This window comes from Sapajus apella, unplaced genomic scaffold (genome assembly GCF_009761245.1).
Source record: "Sapajus apella isolate SASKATOON/1434 unplaced genomic scaffold, GSC_monkey_1.0 scaffold6, whole genome shotgun sequence".
NCBI classification, from domain to species: domain Eukaryota; kingdom Metazoa; phylum Chordata; class Mammalia; order Primates; family Cebidae; genus Sapajus; species Sapajus apella.
In genome coordinates, this window is record NW_022436946.1 from 37,582,625 (window position 1) to 37,597,666 (window position 15,042).

At 38.3% G+C, this 15,042-nt stretch overlaps 1 protein-coding gene across 4 annotated transcripts in view; it reads left to right on the plus strand.

The window, feature by feature from the left end:
- The window catches only part of LAMA4 (laminin subunit alpha 4), a 154,666-nt gene that overhangs the window by 138,183 nt on the left and 1,441 nt on the right, over positions 1 to 15,042 (plus strand). For all 4 annotated transcript variants that reach the window (XM_032274986.1, XM_032274988.1, XM_032274985.1 and 1 more), the window contains exons 32-38: positions 2,602 to 2,789; positions 4,318 to 4,507; positions 5,184 to 5,339; positions 6,611 to 6,770; positions 9,403 to 9,533; positions 10,656 to 10,749; positions 11,194 to 11,313. In XM_032274986.1, the coding sequence (XP_032130877.1) occupies positions 2,602 to 2,789; positions 4,318 to 4,507; positions 5,184 to 5,339; positions 6,611 to 6,770; positions 9,403 to 9,533; positions 10,656 to 10,749; positions 11,194 to 11,313 (1,039 nt within the window). The remainder of the gene's footprint in view (positions 1 to 2,601; positions 2,790 to 4,317; positions 4,508 to 5,183; positions 5,340 to 6,610; positions 6,771 to 9,402; positions 9,534 to 10,655; positions 10,750 to 11,193; positions 11,314 to 15,042) is intronic.

Sequence of the window (15,042 nt, forward strand, 5' to 3'; positions counted from 1 at the left end):
AGAGTGAGAGGCAGAAAGCTAAACTGCTGAGAAAGAAAAATGAAAAGAGATGCTCTGAGAAACCAGAAACCTCCAGAAAGGGAGTGCTCTGATTCTTTCTAGCTTTCCAATTGATTCCAGCCCCTGCTGGGACACCAGAATACTATCTTCTCTTAGATTGTTTAAGGTACCCCTATATCCTTATAACACATTGCTATCCTTTTCTTCAGTAGCTCAACTAGCTTGGCTGTTATCTAACACAAAAGAGTCTTCCTAAACTGGTACCATCAGTGGGATTGTAACTAATAGGCCCACAGAGAAAACAAAATATTATACTGGTAAAGCCAAAGTCTGGTGGAGTTCAGTGAGAATCACCATACACATACCCATGTTAGGATAATAAACTGAGTCTGTGTTGTGTGGTGTAAAGTAATTAAGTTATAACTTGGCTATTTTATCATTATTAAGAGTGTGAGTGTATATCTGCAGAAGAATTAACCTATTTGGTTGCCATTTATAGACACCAGAGTTGATTGATTTTTTGCAGCAGATGAGAGACGGAGCCTCCATAGTCATGTATTCCCACATTGAAGCAGCGTAAGGCAAGGATGGTAAATTGAGATTGTTCTGTTTCAAATAACCCTGTGCTTCACTGAGCACCTAGGGCCAAGTGGATGCACTGACTAAGAAAGCATGAGATCCTCTCCATCTAAACGGAGAGAACAGGAAGCAGCCAGAGTTGGGAAAGTCCCCTACCCTCACTCATTCTGTTCTCTCACCCTCACTCCGGGCCCTGTGCAAAGTCTTTCCACCTGGGCCCTTCACCGAGAGGAAGGGGATCATATCTCCCATCATAAAGCATATTACTCCGCTGAGATTGAAACGGAGCATGGGTTTGGGGAAATTTTCCTAAGACATTAAAGAATCTGGCAGCCCTACTCCAGCCCATTCTGCCCATCTACAGCTTGAAGCTATGACTACTATTTGTAGGTGAGATCCTGGACCAAAAAGTATTGGAAGCTGGGTATATTTCCTCCATCCAAGAGAGAAACCTTGTTTCTGTGGCAGTAAAAATCAGGTTATAAGTCCTGACAACTGCATAAAGAAGGGATGAGGGAATGGTGGGACCAGGTGGGCTTTCCTTTAGGACATGAGAGTGTAAGCTCCCATCTCCTCCAACCTAACCACCACTGTGAGAGTCTCCACTGCCAAAATCCAACTGCACTAGCTGCTGCCCTGAGAGCAAGACACTGGCACAGCTGGTCTGTCCTTTAATTAGCCTGCCCTCTGCTCAAAATCACATCTAGATTTTGAGAATAATTCTGAGATTTAGCTAAAACACTATTTTTTTTTTTTGGTAGGTCTTATCTTTTGCCTGCATGAGATTAAGGGTTTTATTGTCCATCTGTTCCAATCTGCTTCATATCTTCCAGAAATTCCACACGGTTTGGTTCTGCCAGTAGAAGCCCTACTAGATTCCCAGGACTGCTTGAATTTATTTTTATGCGTATAGTTCTGACATTTCAATAGGAATCAGGGGGCGGGAGCAACTAAAGGTGTGCGTTCATGCAGAATCCTGAACCAGAACTTTGCCTTGCCTCCGTCCTCCCTGCTGCCACACATTTCCTCTTGTATCAGGCCTTCCTTGTTGCAAGCTATCTTGCTAGATGGGCCAGAGCAGGCCACTCCCTCCCTGCTTTCAAAACCTGTGTGGCTCCTTATCATCCAAAAAACAAAACCTCCAGCAAGTCATCTAAGGTCCTATCTGGCACTGACCTGCTTTCCAATTTGCTATTATAACTGTTTCTCCAAATTAATTTTCAGCCCCTTAAAAAACAGGGATCATTTCTCACTTTCTATTCCGCACTGCATGCCACCCACGGGAGGCATGTATAAACATTGATTTCCTTCCCCTTTACTTCTACCCATTCAATAGTCACCAAACATTTGCTTGAATAACTGACTAAATACTTGAATTTATTTGCATTTACTTTTATTTTGCTTCAGAAATTAAAACTAAATAATCGTTAAATGTTAGCCTGTACTTGCACCACTCTAAATTTTAGCATCGGTCATGCAGTTTTAAGAGCGCAATGTGTTTAAAAATTGTTCTATATCCTGTCACATAAAAGTCTGTTACATATCCTATCACCAAAAATATCCTTAAGTATTTTGAAGATGTTGCTATGTTAACTTTTTACACAGCATGCAGAAGAATCTGTGTATTAAAGTAATGTTAATATTGTTTCTTATATGAGGATTTTGTTGATTGATTCAGGGTCATTTTAATTGCCAACTTTGCCAATTTTCACTATTGTTTAAGATGTGCACTTAATTTAAATGATAGAGCAGTTATCTCTATAGCTTCAGTTTAACTTTGCTTTACTACCATGCAGAAGAATTTGGGGTTCATTAACATGCTATGTTGATGTTACTGCTGCAGTTACCGCTGTCATTTGCTCATAGTGGTAGAGGTAGGGAAGGGGGGAGCCTAATATTCCATGAATGGAAAATGCACAAATAATATGCAATTTTTAATCCTTATTAATGATGAGGACATCATAAATTATTTTTTGCTGCTAGTATGTCACTTTCATCCCTTACTTTGGTTTACTTTTATAGAGAGGGAAAAGTAAAGATGCACCTTCATGGGATCCTGTTGGCCTGAAATTCCCAGAGCAGAATACTCCAAGAAACTCTCATTGTCACCTTTCCAACAGCCCTAGAGCAATAGAGCACGCCTATCAATATGGAGGAACAGCCAACAGCCGCCAAGAGTTTGAGCACTTAAAAGAAGATTTTGGTGCAAAGTAAATTAACACCCTATACTCCTAGACTCTTAATGACATGGCTGGGCTCCATCTTTGTTTGCCACATGTCATCTTTTTTTTTCCTTTCTTTTCTGTGCCACCTTAATCCTATTATGTTATCATCAAAATAAATACTAAATAGTACCTGATTTATGCTTTCCAAAGAATTATATTCTCTGTGACTTTCCGAATGTAAGATTCATAAAATCACATTCTTCCAGGAGTTTACTGTGTTTGATCAAAAAGAAAAGACAAGGAGAGGAAGGTGGAGCAAGTTTCAAATGACTGGTCGTCCAACCTTGATATCATCCTCCCTCTCCCATACGAATTGCTTTCAGATTGTAAATGGGAGTGCATTTGAACTGCTAGAAAGTTAATAAGGAAAGTCATTGAAAATACAAATACTCTTGTATGTCTGTGACCCTCCAGCTATCTCCAACCCCATCACCTCTTTCCAGTATTTCACAGATCTCCAGGTTACCTGATGCTACTGAAGAATTATAGTTTTAGCACCAAAATATTTTTACATAGGTCTTGCATAGCTCTGTCAAACATTCACAGAGGCAAAACATTCAATAATAAATCTCTAATGCCTTATAATTTGCTACTTGCCTAACAGGCAGAATCAGTATTTTGTATTTTTCAGGAATAATTTAGAGTTAATCAAACTAGAAGTTAACCTAATAAATATATCTTATCCATAGCCTGGGGCTAAATTTCTATAAGGTTTTGTTTAATTTCTGCACATTCAGGTGGCTGGTTTTTACATGTGGTATCCATTAATTAATTTTTACTGGGAAAAAAATGTAGTCTGTATTTTACATAGCACACAAGTGATATTATATTATTTGTATTGCTCACAAGTATTTTGTCCACATGGATAAGCTTCTTTAACATATATATTTTTACTAAATTGCAGTTTATTTGTTTGTTTGTTTGTTTGTTTGAGACAAGGTCTTGCTCTGTCACCCAAGCTGGAGGGCAGTGGCATGATCATGGCTCACTGCAGCCTCAATATTCTAGGCTCAAGTGATCCTCCCACCTCAGCCTCCCAAGTAGCTGAGGCTACAGGTGTGCACCACCATCCCTGGCTAATTTTTTAAAATTTTTTCTAGAGATGGGGTTCCACTATGTTGCCCAAGCTAGCCTTAAACTCCCAGACTCAAGTGATCCTCCTGCCTTGGCTTCCCAAATTGCTGGGATTATAGGCCTGAGCCACAGCACCCAGCCTGCAGCCATATTTTCAAAGCAAGATACAGTACTATCCTTAACTGAAACAACATTTCCTTAAATGTTGAATACATCCTTGTTGTATAAGGAAGTAGAGAAGAATTTACATTTTTGAACTAGCCATGCTAATTTAATATTCATTAATAATACTAAGTATGGAATAATTAGGAGTAACGTGCTTAGGATTAGATAGAATGGCTACTTAGTTATTCTTCCTTACACTCTATTATTTTAAGAAGTTAGAGATCATCCTCAGTCTCATTTTACCTATGGTAATCCCTTTCTTTTCATTTACCAGATCTCAGTTTTCCATTCGCCTGAGAACTCGCTCCTCCCACGGCATGATCTTCTATGTCTCGGATCAAGAAGAGAATGACTTCATGACTCTATTTTTGGCCCATGGCCGGTTGGTCTTCATGTTTAATGTTGGCCACAAGAAACTGAAGATTAGAAGCCAGGAGAAATACAATGACGGACAGTGGCATGATGTAAGTTGAAGGCAGAGAACAGCATTATCAGCAAATGGCTACCATTGTCAAATGGACACTGGTGGCCCTCCATTACTCTTTCTAGAAATATCCATTTTAAAATTCTGCTGCATGCTCAGAATTCAGTTTCAAAAAATTGTATTCCTTATAAAAGTCTTGAAGCATACTGCTTAAAAAGAGACATAGGCTGGGCATAATTATTTTAGCCAAAGGTTCAGTAGCCAACATAAACTGAAATGTGGTTTTTAATGATTTCTCACTTATTCTCTACTGCCAATAGATTTTTAATTTTCAAAAATTATTACGAAGTGTCTTTTATTGGCTAAGCTGTGGAAGATACAAAGTGAATAGTAAATCAGTTAGAAGACAGGATACCACAGGGGGAGAAGATAAATATTGAAAGAAATTGGTGGGTATGTAATGGCAAGAGTAAGCAATGTAACATGCATTACAATTAATCACAAGAAATTTAAGTGGGAGAGAACAACTGCATTGCCAGAAACCTGCTAACCAGAAGAGATAAACTCCTGACCTTCAGAGAAGGTACGAGTTTTTAGATAAACTTTTTGAAGATTTCCCACAGCACTGCAATAGCAAAATTGGAAGAAGTAGAAACAGCCTTTTCTCCAGTCTTGGGATGTACCTGAGATGTGCTATTTTCCTTCTCTTCATGCAGGTGATATTTATTCGGGAAAAGAGCAGTGGCCGACTGGTGATTGATGGTCTTCGAGTCCTAGAAGAAAGTCTTCCTCCTACTGGAGCTACCTGGAAAATTAATGGTCCCATTTATTTGGGAGGTGTGGCTCCTGGAAAGGCTGTGAAAAATGTTCAGGTAAGCCAGGCAGGATCAGGTAGAGCCGCTAACCTTTAGAGGCAGAAGATCATCTAATTGAGGCCCTCGTTTCACAGAGTAGGAAACTGGAAACTAGCACAAGTAAAACTGTAGTTTTCTGGAGATGGGATATCAAAGTAAGTAGTGCCCTATGGGCTGCCTGTCTGCCTTGTGGCATTACAAAGTCAGAAGTAATCTTTTGATTCTGAGGTAGATGTGAAATGAAAAAAGTTTCACAGGCATAAATTATCATAAAAATGTATGTCTCAAGGGGATCTTATTTGTTCAGGAAGTACCCATACTTTTAATGTAAAGAGATAACAAAAAAGAAAGCAAGTCATTGCATTATATATTATTGAGTGAATAAAAAATTCCAGGTCATTATGCGAACTACAATCCCATTTTTAGTGTCTTACATGCAGACACACACACACACACACACACACACACACACACACACACAAACACAATTTTTAAATGTATAACGGAAATGTGGTTACCCTGGGGAGAAGTGAGAATATAGTAGAAAAATATTTGTGTAATTTAAAAATTAAAAATATTACACATTTTAAAATATTTAGCAATAAAAGGAATGCATCAAAGGACTACATTTTTCTTAACATAAATATAGGTTGATTTTACCAATGTTAAAAATAATTTTAAGACCCATTAATATATGTTGATGAAGCAAAAAAATATGGTTTACATTATAATTAGATTTTAGATAAGCAGCCCCAATTCCATGGCAATCTCTTTTTGAAAATGTCCAAATGCAGTACAAAATCAGTTATCAAAAGTGGCCCCCGTTTCTTGTTCTGTGATACAATACTTTCTCAACCACAAAAACAGCTTATGAAACCAGAAATGAAAGCTTTCTGCTGTTTATCTGGCAATGGCAGATTTAAGTAAAGAACTTTGCTAGTCTTAATAAGCCTTAGGTGATCTTGGCACAGCTGTCATTCTTGAGGGAAAACAAGATACTTCTAAATATGCAATTTGGAAACCACAGCTGCAACTTATTTTGTCAAAATATAATATAAAAATGTCCATAGCTTAATTACTACAGCTTGACATTATCAAATACAAAATTCCAGCTTCAAACAAGAAGTTAAAAAGCAGCTATCCAGGAAAGTATTGATCATTCAGATAGCTGAAATAAATAAAATAAGGAATTACTTGGTTTCCCTCAGGACTCAAACCCCCTCATTTGGCTTCCGCTTGGTGCATCTGTGTTGAGAAAATAGATTTTAAGAAATGTCTTCTTCCCTCAGATTAACTCCATCTACAGTTTTAGTGGCTGTCTCGCCCATCTCCAGCTCAATGGGGCCTCCATCACCTCTGCTTCTCAGACATTCAGCGTGACCCCTTGCTTTGAAGGCCCCATGGAAACAGGCACTTACTTTTCAACAGAAGGAGGATACGTGGTTCTAGGTAACATTAGTTATGTTAAAAGTCTGAGTCATGAAATGCTTCTTTCCTGGAGATGGCTAACAGGGAATATCAGGCCCAGAGTCAAAATTTAAGAATGCCAAACTCAGCCTTAGAAGATGACCTCTTTCCATAAGGACCACCTTTCTCCCCGCTGCACCCCAAACCATACATGCAGTCCCCATCCTTCTACACTCTCCCTAACCAGGCATCTCCACAGCTGCCAAACTTCTGGATGAAGACCACCTGGGCTCCTTTAGAAAGTCTATGCTGCTCCATGACCTGGGCCATGTCAGTTGTTGGCCACCCTGCTCCTCAAGGTGGTGTTCTTCTCCTTCTTGGCATGAACCATTGTACTACTAAAGGAAGCTCCACTTCCTCCCTGTGATCTGCAACACCAGCAGACAACACGATTTTTCAGAAATTTTTATTTCTGGATTTTTATTATTCTCCTTGATCATTACTCTCTCACTCATTTATTGAACAATTTTTATTGTATGCCTCCCGTAAGGGAGTCCCTATGCCAGATGACGGGATATAACAGCTCTAAAAATAAATAAAATCCTAGCAGACTACACACAGTCATCAGCTAATTCATTCCAAGAACATTCTATGGAGCAATCACTGGGTGTGAGGAAGACATCAGAATAAGTGCCTGGAATGAGGATAGGAAAGGGTATAAAGCTGCATGTTCCTTGCTCTCAGGGCACTTAGGTACTTTGCACATCCCCTGAATAAAGAAATCACAATGCAGTCAAGTATGCTTTTTAAACCATCACCATATCCAGTAGAACACCCAGAGGTAACATTTCCTCTCTTGTCTAGCTCATGATTTTACTTTCCTGCCTCACCCACCTGCACTAAAACACTCACACTCATACTCCCAATTCTCAGCCTTTCATGGAATTTCAGTGATAAGAACTCTAATGGTTTGGACAGCTGGGAATGCAGAGCAAACTGCACAATTTATGTACTACTCCATGAGCACTAACTAATAGCAGGAAAATTTTTTAAATGATTTACAAGACACATCAAGTGAACATTATTTAAATGCCCTGGTTTGCAATGAGTCTCTTGGAGTAAACACAACTATTCTTAATAAGAATTTTATTGGATCACCTCAGTAACAGCTCCTAAATACTCTCTCTACTCTTTCTTCTCTGAAATGCTGTACAGCACTGGCACCAGTTAGGTTTTTGTTTAAGAATTTTTTTTATTTAATGGATTTTGATATTTGCTTTGTCTACATTTTTCTCTGGTCTTTTTAAAATTTTATTTATTATACTTTAAGTTCCGGGGTACATGTGCAGAACATGCAGGTTAGCTACAAAAGTATACACATGCCATGATGGTTTGCTGCATCCATCACCTCATTATCTACATTAGATATTTCTCCTAATGCTATCCCTCCCCTATCCCCCCACCCCCTGCTGTCCCTCCCCTAGTCCTCTACCCCCCAACAATTCCCGGTGTGTGATATTTCCTCCCTGTATCCATATGTTCTCATTGTTCAACACCCACTTATGAGTGAGAACATGCAGTATTTGGTTTTCTGTTCTTATATCAGCTTGCTGAGAATGATGGTTTCCAGCTTCATCCATGTCCATGCAAAGGACATGAACTCATTCTTTTTTATGGCTGCATAGTATTCCATGGTGTATATGTGCCACATTTTCTTTATCCAGTCTATCATTGATGGGCATTTGGGTTGGTTCCAAATCTTGGCTATTGTGAACAGTGCCGCAATAAACATACGTGTGCATGAGTCTTTATAACAGAACAATTTATAATCCTTTGGGTATATACCCAGTAATGGGATTGCTGGGTCAAATTTTATTTCTATTTCTAGATCCTTGAGGAATCGCCACACTGTCTTCCACAATGGCTGAACTAATTTACACTCCCACCAACAGTGTAAAAGTGTTCCTATTTCTCCACATCCTCTCCAGCGCCTGTTGTCCCCAGATTTTTTAATGATCACCATTCTAACTGGCATGAGATGGTATCTCAATGAGGTTTTGATTTGCATTTATCTAATGACCAGTGACGATGAGCTTTTTTTCATATGTTTGTTAGCTGCATACATGTCTTCTTTTGAAAAGTGTCTTTAAAATATAGGTCCAACCAGGATAGCTTTCTTGCTCAGTGACTGCAAAATAAAGCCTAACCTCCATATTTCAGCACTAGAGCCCTTCCCAGTGTGGCTCCCACTTACTGTGCCTCCTTCTCCCCTAGCAGGGACAGTCCAGCCACAATGGCCAAGCATTCCAGCCTTTGTTTATCTGTGTTCAGTCTACTTCCTCTGCTCAGATTGCCCTGTCTGGTTCACTTGTGAAATACTCAGCAGTGCTGCTCCTACTTGGAATTAATTTCTCCTATGCTGAGCTCTCATAACACATATTTTATATGCTGTTCCCAGCCTCACATCCCACAACAGGACTGATGTGTTTATTATCTTCTTTCCTCACAGAGCTTTCCACAGTGAGTTTGACATGGAAAAGCCACTTTCTACTTATCTGTTGAAAAATGTGTCAAGCTTTCATAAACGGATACAAAGATGCATAATTACAAATCACACCATAGTTACAAATATTATCTTGCTATTCTTGGGAGTTTATAGTATTTATCTCCACAGATGAATCTTTCAATATTGGATTGAAGTTTGAAATTGCATTTGAAGTCCGTCCCAGAAGCAGTTCCGGAATCCTAGTCCACGGCCACAGTGTCAATGGGGAGTACCTAAATGTTCACATGAAAAATGGACAGGTACTGTCTGAGAAATGTGTAACCATTTGTTTCATCTGATCTTGGATTCTAGATCTGAAGCAGATATACTTCACAGAATTATTTCATCAATCTTTCCTAATTGAAAAGAAAAATAGGAAAGCTGTAACATGAAATGTAAATGTGGGCAATATTTGGATTCAGATTCCTATGTTGAAAGCTGATTTAATAAAAATGAAGAGTGATGAAAATATGGCAAAATTACCAAAAAGGAAAATCACCAGTAACAACATAAAAATTTTAACAAAAGAATGAGAGCATTTTTTTTCACCAAATGGAATCAGCAAACCTAACTATCAAAATCAACAAACACTAAAACAAACATCTTTCTAAATATCTATAATATATTTATATCAGATATCATGTAGGTGTACTAGATATGTATATATACTATACATATTATCCTCAATTGACAGAAATAAAAAATTATGTTATAATTAAATGCCACTTTCATCCTAAAATATTACTAATGAATATTCATGAAAGTATTCAGGTAAATATTAAGAAAAAAGTAAATTTTCATTGATGCTGCTAACTTAATACAACAGATTTTTATTTGGGTTCTAGTACATTCTATTAAATTATATTGAGCCATCATAATAAAATGTATCACTACTTGGTGCTTACTATGTGTTGGGTACTATTCTAAATGCTTTCCATAGATTAACGCATTTAATCTTCCCAATTATCTCTATGATGTAGGTAACAGTATCAATTTTAATTTACAAATGAGAAAATTGGGGCAGAAAGTAAGTTAAATAGGAGACTGGCTGTCTAGCTTCAAAGTCCATGTTCTTCACCAACCCTTTAACCTGCTTCGTATAACACACTCCATCTTTAGCAATTAAAGGGATTCATTCTATTTCTTATTGTCCCTCTCTCCCTGTTTTCTCCCCTGTGAAGTTATTTTGTTCTCTCCCCAAGGAGCACCCCCAGTTGAACCTATTTCTATAGCCTGCCAAAGAGTGACCCCTGGTGTTCAAATTGCAAAGTTAATCATGTGTGAATATTTGTTGAAGTATTGCTTCGCTGTGGTAAATTAAGAAATTCAGTTTTATCACAATGAGGATAAACTAAATCATAGAATTTGCCCTATATTTGCAGGTCATAGTGAAAGTCAATAATGGCCTCAGAGATTTTTCCACCTCAGTAACACCCAAGCAGAGTCTCTGTGATGGAAGATGGCACAGAATTACAGGTGAGAAAAGCTGAGTGTCCTGGGGAGCCTGCACACCCAACTGTAAGATTATGACCTGGCAGAACTTAGGCTATCACTTATATGATAGGTAACACATGACAGTCTAAAAGTAGACAAGAAAAGAAAATCATGTTATTATACTAATGTGTATATTGAATCCACATGTGATTCAAAAATATGAATGCTGCAAAATAGTGTTGAGGAGTTGCTTAAATAATGCATAACTTATAGAGCAAAAAAAGTAGCACAAGAATATTCTAAATATTCTCCCTTTTTAAGAAAAATGTTACAGCCATTTCTTGGTTAGACATCTTTGATGATTTTAATAATATAGAAGAAAGTATAGGTTTTATTTATAAATAAAAGCAATTACTATGATAGTCTTTCTCGTGTAAAATTCATCACCCAGTGCCACTTATGACCAGCCTTTGCCCTGCATTTCAGTTATTAGAGATTCAAATGTGGTTCAGTTAGATGTGGACTCTGAAGTAAACCACGTGGTTGGACCCCTGAATCCACAATCAATTGATCACAGGGAGCCTGTGTTTGTTGGAGGTGTTCCAGGTAAGCCTTGTTTAAAGGGAAATGTTTCCAATTCAAAAAACTGAGTTCTCATAACTGTTATTATAGAATTGAACCATGTGTTTTCATGATGCACCCAGTTACTCAAAGGATTTTATATACAGTGTCCTTTAAAAGGAAAAAGCACAATAAAGTGACTAGACTGCAGCATTCTAGCTGGTAGCTATTACTCTCCCTTGCCATATTTGCTTATTTTTTTCTTTCCTTTCCCTTTTAAGTGCCCTCCACACACATACACATAGTGAAACACATACCCTATTTTATCTCAGACATAAAGAAAACTCATTGACTAACACTACAGTAGGATCTGAGAACTTTGGAGGATTAAGTTTGGTATGAATTGCTCCCTTTCCTCAGTAGGAGAAAGCACAGTTCTCTCTGTCCATGATTAGTCTGAACTGCAAAAACAGCTGCAGACCATAAGTTGTTGTTCGTTGGTAGAGACATTCCCTCCGAGAGGTTCCCAGCTGCGATTCTGTAAACATCGTCAGTCACTGCTGCTGTCATTTGCCAAGAATGGTGTATAATCCAGGATGGTGACAGGACACTTATGGACAACACACACACATCCCAATTGTTTTAAACCTCTGAAGCAAGGACCATATCTTCATATTGAATGCATTTGTTTTTACACATTTCACTAATTCGGAAAACCTGAATGTTCTGGCTGGGGAGTGGGATTTAAAAAGGAAATAACCCAGCTTTTGCAGCTGGAACTTGGTGGGGAGTTTTGAATTGACATATCACAGTTGTACATATTTTGGGGGTACATGTGATATTTTGATACCTGCATACAATGTGTAATGATCAAATCCGGATAACTGCAATATCCATCACCTAAAACATTTATCTTTTCTTTGTGTTGGTAACATTACAATTCTTCTCTTCCAGCTATTTTGAAATATACAATAAATTATTCTTAACTATAATTTCCCTATTGAACTAAAAAATACTAGAAATTATTCCATCTAACCGTATTTTTGTATCCATTAACCAACTTCATCTCCTTCTGCCTTCCCTTCCCAGCCTCTAGTAACTACCAACTACTCTCTACCTCTCTTAATGAGATCTACTTCTTAAGCTCATATATATGAGTGAGAACATACGATATTTGTCTTTTCATGCTTGGATTGGTGGAGATTTTAATAATCTTCTAATAGATAATTTTTAGACTGACACAAGACAACGCTTTAATTAAGAGGGCAAGAAAGCACACATAAAATTAAGCATCTGACCTTGGGTACTCCAAAAAGAGTTAACAACTAAATACTCTTTTTTGTGTGAATTTTTCAAATACTAGTATGGACAGTAATGGTAACCCAGTGTGAAAAGAAATATTTGAGACCCTCGAAAAGCAACTCTTCTCCTTTGTCTCCCCCTTCAACTCCCCTCTCCATTCCCCAGTCCTCTCCCTGTTCCTGACTTTAGGTTTGAATGGATTCTGGCAAAGGCCAGCACTGCACTTCATGCAGGTGCAACATGCAAAAGTCTCACATCAGTGCACATTTCTGCACACTGCTTCCCTCCAGAAATCACAACACAGTTTATAGTGTTTCACAGATTCCCAAGCGTCTCCAGGATTAAATTCACCATAGCATGCAAGCTCCTTGACCATCATCTCTCTCCTCCTCACCCCTGCCTTTGGGATCTCTCCACACCTTCTGGGACTTGCAGTTCCTAAATGTTCAATGATGGTCTCTTTACTCCAGGCCTCTGCATAAGGGAACTGGGCCTCCATTTCTGGGAAATGTTCTTTCTTTCCTCCCCTAGTACCTTTGTAAGGAGCAACTTCTCCCATTCCTCCCCAACCTAACTCCTATTGACCTTTAGGACTCAGCTCAGACTTTTACTTACACACACACGCCCCTTTCCCCCTAGGATGCATATGCATACCACTGTTGTAGCACTTAGCACAGCATACTGTTGTAACTAACTAGTACTGATGGCAGGGAACATGACTATATCCAACACACAGCATGGATTGCCTATTAAGCACCGTGCTAGGCTTTGGGAGGTGGACATGGAAGTTGGAGTATTTGTTCTTCACTATGCACCCAACATTCTTACATTTTTCAAACAAATATTTCTTTTTGACTTTTATTTCTTTGCCTTCACAGTCTAATCCCAGCCTCACACACTGCCATCATCCTCACTACAAAAGTTTCTAAGCCTCAACAGACTGGATGGGCAAGATGTACTTAAAGCCAAATTCAGCCTGTCTGAGACACAGAATGAATAGCAAACTTTAGCTAATGAGCCAGCACAGGAGCTAGCAGGCCGGGAGGGTGTAACCACCAGCCCACTGCACCACTGCAGCTTTTAATTCCGTCTAAGAATTATGCCAGCAAGCCTAGAACAAAAGCAATTATAATTTAAGATAAAATGTAATTAATTATATCATTTTGAGCTGTTCAAGGTTAATTCCACTAAAATTACATCAGAAGCTAGGCATTAAGAAGGATAACTAAAGAAATTAGGCTAAATAAAACCCCTAAATGCACGGAATTCTCTAAGAATCTCACTCAGAACTCTGGTGACTTATTATTTCTATCCATAAAAAGCTAATGCATAAAATTCATAGAACTACACATCAAAAAAATCAACTTTAGTGTGTGATCATTTTAAAATCAAAATTAAAGATCAGAGATTTTTTTTCTGACAGATGTGGTGGCTTGTGCCTGTAATCCCGGCACTTTGGGAAGCCAAGGTGGGTGGATCACTTGAGCTCAGGAGTTTGAGATCAGCCTGGCCAACATGGTGAAACCCCATCTCTACTAAAGATATAAAAATTAACTGAGTGTGGTGGTATGCGCCTGTAATCCCTCCAGCTACTCAGGAGGCTGAAGCAGGAGAATTGCTTGAACCTGGGAGGCAGAGACTGCAGTGAGCAGAGATTGCACCACTGTACTCCAGTCTGGGCAACAGAGTGAGATGCTGTCTCAAAATAATAATAATAATAAAGTAAAATATTTTTGTTAATGTAAACCACCCACGAGTCTAAGCATTCATTCCTTTACTGAAAATCCTGCATTATTTGTATATCGTCAAGCCTTCAACATGGAAACATTTGCTCTTAAAATTATGCATTAATTTCAATAATCAATTACTTAGGGTTCTAGAGCACTGTACTGTCACTACCTACAATTAATTGTGTAGTGAATTATTCAGGCCATTAACTGCTACATGAATTATTACCTCCAGATGATTTCCCTCATAAGCCAAAGGATGGTAAGCTTGGGCAGAATAAAAACCCATGTTCTAAATCTGGTCTCCAAAGTAAGCAGAAGTATTAGATGATTCTACCCCTCATAAGCTTTCCTGTTCACTCATTTCTTACCTAGATGATGAAGTACACTGAGCAGGCTTAAAGAATATATATAGTCACACTAATTTAGAGACAATAAAGGGAATTGATCTCTCAGGCCCCTTCCAAATCTAAAACTTCTATGATTATAATTCTAAATATGAAATGCCATTTCCATGATTTATTTTCAGTACACAGCTTCTGCATATTCTTACCCTACATTGCTTAGAAAACATTACAGCTGCTTGCTGATGTCTCGTTTGCTGTTCTATGTTCTTTCCTGAATTACTGATTTCTAAATGTTTTCCATCCTTTATCTGCTACTGCTCACATAGCTGTGTGTAAATACTCATAAGCTTTGGCTAAATGGATTTTAATTTTATGATATTTCTCAGCTCTCTAAATCG